Source organism: Heteronotia binoei, chromosome 6 (genome assembly GCF_032191835.1).
Source record: "Heteronotia binoei isolate CCM8104 ecotype False Entrance Well chromosome 6, APGP_CSIRO_Hbin_v1, whole genome shotgun sequence".
In the NCBI taxonomy this organism is placed as follows: Eukaryota; Metazoa; Chordata; class Lepidosauria; order Squamata; family Gekkonidae; genus Heteronotia; species Heteronotia binoei.
In genome coordinates, this window is record NC_083228.1 from 30559085 (window position 1) to 30570111 (window position 11027).

At 41.9% G+C, this 11027-nt stretch overlaps 1 protein-coding gene across 1 annotated transcript; it reads left to right on the forward strand.

The window, feature by feature from the left end:
• The first annotated feature begins 308 nt into the window (after positions 1–308).
• SAR1A (secretion associated Ras related GTPase 1A) lies at positions 309–8167 on the forward strand. Its single transcript, XM_060241198.1, has 6 exons — positions 309–426; positions 1394–1513; positions 1946–2011; positions 3974–4077; positions 4813–4944; positions 5992–8167. The coding sequence occupies exons 1-6, from the start codon at positions 369–371 to the stop codon at positions 6106–6108; spliced, it is 597 nt and encodes a 198-aa protein (XP_060097181.1). The 5' UTR covers positions 309–368; the 3' UTR covers positions 6109–8167.
• The last annotated feature ends 2860 nt before the right edge of the window (positions 8168–11027 follow it).

Sequence of the window (11027 nt, forward strand, 5' to 3'; positions counted from 1 at the left end):
GTGATGATTTGAAGTAGTCTCATTTTCTCTCCTTGGAATAGAACTTTTCTTTCACATATGAGGTTGTTTTTTTCTAAAACCTGCTGTACATATAAATTAAACTAGTTCAGAGAATTGTGAACATAGAGGCCTTTGTGTAAGCTGTTGATAGTTTATCCTTCTTGGAAGGAGATGTGTTGATTTGTTCCTGCTATCTTTAAACCTGTGAAGGAACTACTTTTCAACTTTTTTCCTGATGATAGCTGGATATCAGTCTTTAACTGACAGTGTTTTAGATCATAGGTAAATGCGATAGAGGAAATGTTCTGGTTTGCAGCAAGACTCTCAACCAAATATGTTTCTTCCCCCAAAGCAGTTGATCTCCAACAATGTCGTTCATTTTTGAATGGATCTACAATGGCTTCAGCAGTGTTCTGCAGTTTCTAGGTAAGTCTTCAGGTGTATTCCAATGAACAGATCTTGGGCTTAGTGTTAAGATAAAAATGTAATATGTTGAAATGCCTTTAATAAGGGTGCATCTGTACTGGTGTTTTTAATGCAGTCTGCTACTGATCATTATGAGGAATGGTGCATGTAATCTGTCACTTATTCCACCACTCCTTTTTGTTTTTCATCTCATTAGAGATAATAATCTTGTAACATTGTTCAGACCTTCTTTTCTTTGTCAGTTGATTGCATGCCATTTTACCCACGCACTCGGACGCCGTGCTAAATTTTAATCCTTAAACCTGGCTAATTTATAATCCTGTCATAAAGTCCTCTCTTCTCAAAGTGTGTGTTATCAAACTGAATACGGGTAATTACACAACTACAAAACCCAAATCTTGCAACAGGACTTGTAGCACACAATCTGGTACCAAGGAAACAAACACCAAATCCTAGATGAAAGAAGAGTGCTCAGTTGTGTAAAGGATAAGACAGAATAGCAAATTCCTGTTTTCAAGGCTGCACCAGCCCAGTCCTTCTGCATTGAGCAGTATCAGCAGTAGTACTGGAGATGCGTCTAATAAGTAATCTTAGGAAATAATTGATTAGTCTTCAAGGTTTTCCAGCTCGGAATTGATAGCTTAATGGCCAAGAAAAAGACCATGGATAATTATGGAAGCGGAAGAAATATTTTCCACTTTCTCCACCCCATGCATAATTTTATAAGCCATTTATCTTGTCACCTCTTGCTGTCTTTTAGAGTGAAAGGGCCCAGACTTGTAGCAAATGTGTTTCCCCACCTCCCCCAATCATCTTAGTATCCATCCTTTGTACATTTTTCAGCTCTTTTATGCTCGTTTTGAGATATGGTGACCAAAGCATGCAGTGTTCCAGATGAGGCAGCACCATAGTGTTATAGGACAATATTGGCCATCTTATTTTCTGCATGTGCCTTGCTCTCTTGCAGGATTATACAAGAAGTCTGGCAAGCTAGTCTTCTTGGGTTTGGATAATGCTGGCAAAACCACTCTTCTGCACATGCTGAAAGATGACAGATTGGGTCAACATGTTCCTACACTGCATCCAAGTAAGTTTTGCCTAGTTGTTGTTGCTTTCTGCTTTTTAAAATTTCTGGTGTGGATTAATAAGGTTTATAGTAGCCTAGCATATATCTTTACTGAAGCTGCACAATGAGAGTCTTCATTGTAGGTGAGCATTTCAGAAGAAGGTTCAGAATCTTAAGCTTTTATCAGTCTTTATGTGTTGAAATACAATGCTTGCAGGAGATTGTGTGGAACACACATGTTATTAGACACGACTTGCTACATGATACTTTTAAGCCTCCCAGTTCTTAGTACAATGTGGGTGCAGTTATTCTTAACTTTGAATTATGAAACATGGTTAAAGTGTTGTGTTTCTTGAGTGCCTTCTGCTTCTGGCAACAGGCACTTTTACTTGAGACAATAATCATCTGTGCCAGTGTTATTGTGGCTCATAAATCATTTTTCTTCTTGTCTAGCTTCAGAAGAGCTGACCATTGCTGGGATGACATTCACAACTTTTGATCTTGGTGGTCATGAGCAAGGTAAAACTAGCAGATGCTATACTTCTATCTATGTTCATTATTCTGTTGAACTAAATATCATTGGCTTGAAGCAGAATGAATGAGTCTTGTGTGTGTTTTTCGAAGTTCTGGATATAGCTGATTTTTTAAAATCCTGGTCTCCTTTTCCATATTGATACATACCTAGTAGCCTCAAGGCTTCCTTCTCCCTTTGTATGTTGATGTTCTAGAATCTGACTTCATTAGCGGTTTTCATTTATGGATTTCATTTGTGTGTTTCTTCTTGGGATATGTCACTTTAGCTAAGATTGTTTGTAGCTGAGGTACATATTACTTTCCTGCCAGTTTAGTAGGATATAGCTTCCAACAATCATGCCAGTGTAGCATCATAAAATGGCAGAAACACTATGCCTATGGACACTGGTGCCTGCTAACTGGGAGAGCCAGTTTGGCATAGTGGTTAAGTGTGCGGACTCTTATCTGGGAGAACGGGGTTTGATTCCCCACTCCTCCACTTGCACCTGCTGGAATGGCCTTGGGTCAGCCATAGCTCTGACAGAGGTGGTCCTTGAAAGGGCAGCTGCTGTGAGAGCCCTCTCCAGCCCCACCCACCTCACAAGGGTGTCTGTTGTGGGGGAGGAAGGTAAAGGAGATTGTGAGCCACTCTGAGACTCTTCAGAGTGAAGGGCGGGATATAAATCCAATATCTTCTTCATCTTCTTCTAGTACCTTTCTGGTGCTTGCCAAGTGTTTTTAGAAAGTGGGCAGGGCCAGGTAGGTTTTTTTGCCTAGCAAGGCTTCTGATTAACTACTGGAGATTTAATTGTCTGTGACTATTGGACACTTGATTGGCTGTGCAGATTTTTAAAAAATGTTGCTTTGGCAACAGCTGCCACCATATCACAAAGATCTTCACTGTGTTATTCAAGTTAAGCTGTGGTAATAACTTTGTGGCTGGCTTCGCTTCCTGTAGCAGCCATTTTGTTGCTGTGCCCGCCAGGCCGTGTCAGAATTCCAAATGTGCCTGCAGGCTCAAAAAGGTTGGAGACCCCTCCTGTAAATAGATACGGTGGTGTAAGCATACAGAACAAAACACATACTAATTCCAGTCTTGCATCGTTTAGGTAGGTGTGGGAAAAATAATAGCTAGGAAAAATGAAATGTACAAGGGAACAAAGGGGGGAGTTACTAGCTGAGGATTTGCTGTTCAACACAACAAATTTGTCTGTCTTCATTGCAAATGCCAATAGCCCAACTTTTCCTGAGTTCTTCAGACCTTGGAAGTTAAGCAGGGTTAGTCATGGTTAGTATGTTGGATGGGAAACCACTAAGGAAGCCCATGGTTGCTACACAGAGGCAGGCAATGACAAACCACCTGTTTATCTCTTGCCTAGAATGCCCTATGGATGGAATAGCCATGAGTCGATTACAACTTGACAGCACATTCTTCTTCTGAGACAAACTATCACTAACAACATTCCATTAGCTGGACTGGGTGGTCCTGTGGAATGACGTGTGTGTAGTACAGGCTTTATATGAACTGTTCATGGAGACACCCCACCATGGAGACACCCCACAGATTTTTCCATCATCATGGAACGTATAAAAAGCTACTGTGGTCATGGAAATGACTGTAGATTTTCACCATGGATAGAACTTTCTGCATATGTTAGTATCAAGTATTGCAGGAGGCATTACACAGGAAGACAAAAACAACTACTATCAAGATGTGACCATAAGAATGTGAAAAGTTAGTACCCAAGTGAATTCATTTAAAGCTGTTTTAAATTACTGAGGTAATGTAGAAGGGGAGGAAATTATAATTGCCAAAAGTATAATCATGACATTTGTTGGTTTCATTTCCAGTGGCTAGCTGGAGGTTACAAATAGCTTTAAACGCACCTTTATTCCATCAAGCTTTGCTTGTGGTGGTTGTAGTGCTTCCTAATCTGTGACTTTACAGTCATGTTTTTTCTCTTGCAGCTCGACGTGTCTGGAAGAACTACCTACCAGCAATTAACGGGATTGTCTTTTTAGTGGACTGTGCAGATCACCCACGTCTTATGGAATCCAAAGTGGAGCTTAATGTATGTAGCATTTTTAACTGGTGATACTGTTGCCATTACACTTTCTATTTCTGACTGTGCAGAATATTTTTTTTCCTTTAAGAAACTGCCTTAAGATGTATTGTATGTATTCAAATGGAGAAAAATGTGGTAGATTCAGGGCTTTTTTGAGTAGGAGCGCAGTTCCAGCTGGCTTGGCATCGGGGTTGAAAAAGCCCAGCAGGAACTCATTTGCATATGCAAATGAGTCTTTGCTGGGCTTTTTCTGCCAAAAAAAAGGCCTGAGTACATTATTCCAGCATGATGAACCCAAATGGAAAAGAGAAAAAAGAGCTGAGTTTCTGACAACTGTTCCAGCTGTATAGCTAGTGATGGCACTAACAGCGACCATTCTAGCTCCTTGTTTGTGGTCCTCTGATCAACTGGAAGTTAGTACGTGGAGGATCGTATTGTAGAGCAGGGAATCAAGAGTTGAAGACTTTCTGGCTCCTACCAGCCCAAGGAAAATATTTGTTCTTCAAAATGATCTGAGAGTTCTAACCTAGGCAGACCCTATTTTGAGATGCTGCTGCTGTAATATTACGCTTTAATAAAGTTTCGTGAGAATCTTTAATAGAAGAAATCTTGGTGCAAGCCTGAATACACTTGCTGGCAAGAAATTACTTGCAGCAGCACTTGTTCAGGTAGAGTTATCTACAGTCATTACTCGTTTGCTGCAAATATTTTATGACATGTCATTCTCTATTTTACCATTAGGCACTAATGACTGATGAAACAATATCCAATGTGCCGATTCTTATCTTGGGTAACAAAATTGACAGACCAGAAGCTATCAGTGAGGAGAAGCTGCGAGAAATTTTTGGGCTTTATGGACAGACCACAGGAAAGGTAAGGAGTAAATCTGGGTATAAAGTAAGAAAAAAATAGTACTGTGTTACAAAACCCACATCCCTCAAAAGTCTCTCATCTCTTAATGGAAGTATATTTCAAAGTCAGAGCCAGTATGGTCCAGTTGCAACAGTGTCAAGTGAGAGACTCAGGTCTGAATCCCCACTCTGCCATGAAAGCTTGATGGGCAACCTTGGGCTCATCACCTTCTCTCAGCCTAGCCTGCCTCACAGGTAGGTGTTAGGTTAAAATGAGGGATGGGGGAGAACAACATTGTAAGCTATTTGGGCTCACCATTGGGGACAAAAGCAGTGTATAAATGTCTAAATAAATTTGAATCTTAGTGACCTTTAAAATATTGGAGAATTTTTGCAAATATCCTCTCCATCTATCTGAGGTACAGTTAGTCTGTTAGCCACAGCTGTAATAAAATTACCTTTCATTGAGGTTTGCAAGTGCTTATTGGAGACGGATCTTGAACTTGGATTACTTCTGCCCCTCTTGCTCTTTTGAATAGACAAATTTGTACTATAAATTATGTGCAGGAAAGCTTGCATGTGAGGAATATGAATGGACAAACTTTTTGAATTTCCCCCCACTAATTTAAATCAGTATACCTGCTTGTGCTGCCATGCGTCTGCTTCTGTTGATATAGCATAAGATGCGGTTCTTGGACTTCTGTTTTGTTATTCTGTGCCACTCAAAAGATAGAATGGTCATGTGGCAAATCTATGTCAAATCAGAGCAGATGAATGTTAAGCTAACGCTGTTTGTATTTAGGGGGTAGGGACTGTTGCTCAGTGGAAGACCTCTGCTTTGTGTGCAGAAGGTCCCAGGGCTCAGTCCCCGGCATCTCCAGTTAAAAGGACCAGGTAGTAGGTGATGTAAAAGACCTGAGGTCCTGGAGAGCTGCTGCTAGTCTGAGTAGACAATAGTGGCATTGGTGGACCAAGGGTCTGTTTCAGTATAAGGCAACTTCATGTGTATTCTGTGTTGCAACCTAAGATAACAAAATCTGTACGAATGACTTCTTGTTTGACTTTCCAGGGAAACGTGCCACTGAAGGACTTAAACACACGCCCCATGGAAGTGTTCATGTGTAGTGTACTGAAGAGACAAGGCTACGGTGAAGGTTTCCGTTGGCTATCGCAGTACATTGACTGATATTTGGAGAGATGGATCTACTTCTGGACTGATCCTGTTCACAGCTTCCTTATGGACTTTTCTATTAGAACATGGAAGGCTCTCCAACCGCATACTGGCAGTGACCCAGAAATTCCTGTCTTCAGTTACCCTACATCACAGTGGTGACACAATTCTTTTCCTCTTGCCTGGGAGATTACACTCTGTACACAGGTGCAGGTTGTCACTTCCAGTTGCCGTAGCTTTCTGTGGAAGCCATGGCTTTCAGTTACAACGGGGCTGGTGAGCTCGGGTGCAAAGCTCTGCACACAGTACTCTAGTGGCTGAAAAAGGGAACATGTCTCACCACTGTGGCCAATTGACAAAAGAAAGCAATTATATTTTTTAAAGAAAGTGTTTAATGTAAATGGTGTCCCTTTAGATTTTTTTTCCCCAGTTAGCATTCATCTTGTTTGGGCCAGAATCCGTTAAGAATTTTTAAAACACATATATTGAAGGGTATTTAGGTTGTTCCCAAATTATTAAACCAGCTATCATGATACTCAAAATCTTTAGTAAACAGAGTGGGGCTTAATTGCCCGGTGAGATGGTTGTGCCATGTCACACTGCTTGATCATGAAGACGGTGCTATTGGGACTGACTTGTGCAATGATTTTTTTTTTCCTTCTTAATTTACAGGGATTTTAGTTGGGGATGGGGTGGGGGGAACAGAGCACGCACACAGGCACACTTGTTCTAGTTTTCCATGTCCTCATTGGGTTGGAGTCTAAATGCGGTTACTCACCTTTGCCCACCTCTATAAGTTCTGATCACTTTCTCGCCAGCTGTCTCTTTTGCAGCAGCAGCAACATTCTCAGACTTATGGGTTATTACTTGTTCTACATTGCAGGCAGTTGCTGCGCACAGCAGTGGAAATCATGGATTTGTTTTGTTGAGTTACTATAGCATTAAAGTGTTCCAACATAACGCATATCATAATGCTATTAATGTAAACTAACCCCTTTTCTTTTTTTATATTCAACAGAGCTTGTGTTTGAATTTCCATTCCTGTCTCCACATCTTCATTTTTAGTAAAAAAAAAAAAAAAGTAAAAAAAGTAAGACATCTTTCTCAGAGTGGCTTAGTGGTCTGGAAATACCTTGGCTTAGTTCTTGTTACAAAACATGAAATACAGCACAGCAATGTAGCAGGTGAATGCAGGCTGTGATGCTTCAGGCACTTGTTCTGCAGACAGGTATATCAATGCTGTGAATTGTGTCTTGTAATTTGATTGACTGCTGTGGTCCTATGACCTTTGTCTTAACAATTAATTCCCTGAAAGAGAGGTTTCAGATCCTTGACAGTTGGAAGCCCCAAAGCTTCTTGTGCTGGTGGTGATTGCCTGTTACCTGCAAGTGTTGAAAATGCAGTTCCTTCAACCACGGAACCTGTCAGTTTTGCCTAATGCTCTGGCATGTCAGTTTGCTTCAGCTTACCTAAAGCTGCGTGAACACTTGAGTGCCAAGTGGCCCCCTGAAAATGCTCTGTTGCAGTCTTGTAATGCAGCTGTGCTTTGCTGTCAGCAAAGAGTTGAGCATACTGCAGAAATGATACTTAAGTTGTACATGTGTATAGGTCTGACTTGCAAAGTGCGAAACGGTATACCCCAAGACAGTGACACTGAACCTTGATTGGAAGAACCACGGAATAGCAGACTATTCCCCAAAAGGGTAACTAGACAGATGTCTGACTCCAGGATCAAGAGGGCTCCCACTTCTAGAATGTTAAGTCATTTTGTAGCTGTTCGTCTGTGTCTTCGCCACCAAAATGGCAGCATATCTCACTACCGGAGTCTTGAGTTCTTTTAATCCTGTCTCTGTGAAGTCTGTGGGTTTTCTATAGAAGGATCGTCACTCGTCTATCTGTGACTCTCCCTTAGGCCAAAGTGCCTATGGATTTGGTGCCAAGGAGGTGTTAGAGAACAACACCAAACTATAGTGACCCAGCCGATACTCTTGACTTTGTTGATCAGACGTAAATAATCCTGTCTCCAGGACTGAGCACCTAAAGTTCTCCTATTTGGCTGTTACATTCAAGGAATGCAAAAGGAGGTTCCTCTTAAATCAACACAAGACTTGCTAACCCTTACCTGAAATGGCACATTCTGGTTCCATGCTTAAAGACGTTGTAAGCAGAGCCATAAGATCGGTGCCGGTCAGAGCACAGCCTTCTATGAAGGTGGTAATCCTAGCCACCGGAGAAAGTGATTGTGAATGGCTCTGCCCTGTCCCCCCCCCCCCCTCTGCCTGCCATGTACTGTCAATAGACAAGTCTTAACACCTCGATGTATGGATATAAAGTTTAATATATACTGTAGAAATTGGAGTACAGATTGGACAGTCAAAAGAACATCGTTCTGTTAGCAAAATGTTTTAACTTGCCATTTCTGGAAACGTGAAACATGTTTGCAGAGAGGTTTGTCTGTATCCAAAACATTTTAATAAAAGTTTTTTTTAAAAAATCACTTTCACACTCGATGGACTGAATGTGACCATAATAGTGAGTTAAACATTGGCCGGGTGGGGTGTTCAGGAGCACAGTAGTGTTCTCAGTAATTTTTATGGCTGTCTTAATCTATTTTTAGTATTCTGTTACAGTGAAGGTTTTGGGGATTAAAATTTTCCCCTTAGCAATTCTTTTCAGTATATATAAGCAGGACCTTTTTTTTTTAGCAGGAAAGCACAGGAATGCAGTTCTGGCTGGCTTGGCATCAGGGGGTGTGGTCTAATATGCAAATTAATTCTGGCTGGGCTTTTTCTTCACAAAAGCTTATGCTCTGGTTCAGGGGAGAAAATAACTATGAGAAAGAAGAAAACCTTTTTGGATGTGGAGTTGCCTAAAAAGAATGAGTGAACATCTCAATCCATTTTAACCAAAGCCTAATTTGCACAGGCGTATCAACTGTGTCTTCCCTTGCCATATTCTGTTTGGCTAAATGTGCTTCGTCTGCCCTGCTGTGTTCACACATGCAAGGTGATACTTAACAGATGAGGGGCCACTTACACGAGGATCTTTTCCAGTTCCTTCATGGCTGCCCTCCCCAGTCTCGTGGTTTCTTAGTTGCAGTGTCCCTTTTGGTTGATTAGGGAGCCAAAGAATACAAAATCTTTTAACAACTTCATGCAAAGAACGTATGGCCCAACAAATGCCTGTTCAGACATCTGATTTTTTAATTTCATGAAACACTTTAAACCCATTTTTTTCTGGGGACACTTAACAGGCTCACAGTAATACTTAGGCAGTTTTACAGAAAGGGAGCAATAACACAGCCGGAAGCAGGTCTGCTATAGAGCAGTGGTGCTAGCCACCCTTGGAAGCCCTTCTGTGCCATTTCCTTAGAACAAAACCCCTCAAATATTAAAGAAGGCATAAAGTCAAGCTGAGACCTACCAATGTAGTGTAGTGAACAGAATGTCATCAGGATCTGGAAGACCCTAGTTCGAATCCCCACTCTGCCACGGAAGCTTGCTGGGTGGCCTTTGACAAGTCACACTTTCTCAGTCTTAATATCTCTTGCAGGGTTGTTGTGAGGATAAAATGGAGGACAGGAGAACTACATAAATTGCTTTGGGTCTCCACTGGGGAGAAAGGCAGGATATAAATGAAGTAGATTATAAATCCATCAAGTTTGTTCATCCAGTGCTTGCCCCCGTTCTCCGACATCTGCGGTAGCCGTCTTGTAGTTTGCATTGTGCATGGTTTCAGCGCGGCTATGATTGTCTGCTGTGCACACAACAGAGATTGCTCATGTCCTGTTTTGGACATCTGGCTAACAAGCCATCCTCATGAATGCAGGTGAAATCATATTAGAGAGGCATCTGAGAAGGAGACATAGTTCACTAGCTCTTTTTCCAGGAAGAGAGCTAAATGATAAGGCCACTCACCATTTATGTCATAATTTGTGCAGCATATTCAGTGTTCAAAGACTTCTTTGTAACCTTTACCTACTTGAGACCTTCATTTTCCTGTTTGCCAGATCTCTCGATCTGATTGCTCGGCTGAACCTTTACACCCTGCATGTTTTAGTCTGCTGAGTGGCAGAACTCATTTTTCAGTTTGACTAACATGGTGTTCAAATTGAACTGAAATCTATTCAGGAAAGAAGCTAATTTTGCACATTAATTTACTTGAAGGATTTGTGAAAGCTGTAAACAGTAGGACAGTAAGGAGCCAGCTGAGCCTCATTGGCAGCACCTATCTGGTCACCGTTCCTGCACCTCTATACACGGGGGGCACAGAGGCTGGGGCTTGGGAAGAGAATCTGCAGGGCTGGACAGTACAGAAGGAGGCAGTCTCTCACATCTACCATGTTTGCAGATGATTCCTACCTCCAGCCTTACAGTGGGCAACCAGAGCTCAAATCCCCACTTCTGCCATGGAAACTCAATGCGTGACCTTGGGCTCAGTCTTGCCTGGGCTACCCAGGTCAGGGTTGCTTGGCTTCCACTTTAGCGTAACGACCTGCAAGGGCTTAAGTGAAGTCTCAAGGTCAATGCCACTGGGCTCAAATCTGTTCTACTGCTTCAGACCAACAGGGCTGCCCACCTGGATCTACTGCCATTTTTGTAGCTGAGATTATAAGCTGAATGCCTACAAAACAGTGCTCCATCCTGTGAGCCGAGGGGTCCCATATCCCAACTTTCACCAGAGGTTTCAAGTGAAAGCACTTGTTTCAGGTGGCAAAATATTTCCCTACCTGGTGAGCAAAACATGTTGATGATGGTCCATCAGGTGCTTTCCCCACTTCCCTGGTAGAATCTGCACATTGTCAGCTGTGATGGAATTGTAATCACTAACTTCCTGGATTTTCCTTTCTGGACAGGAAAATCCAGGAAGATAAAGGGGTACAAAGGTGCATTATCAATGATCTGTGAATCCAGCCCCTAACATATGGAATGTGA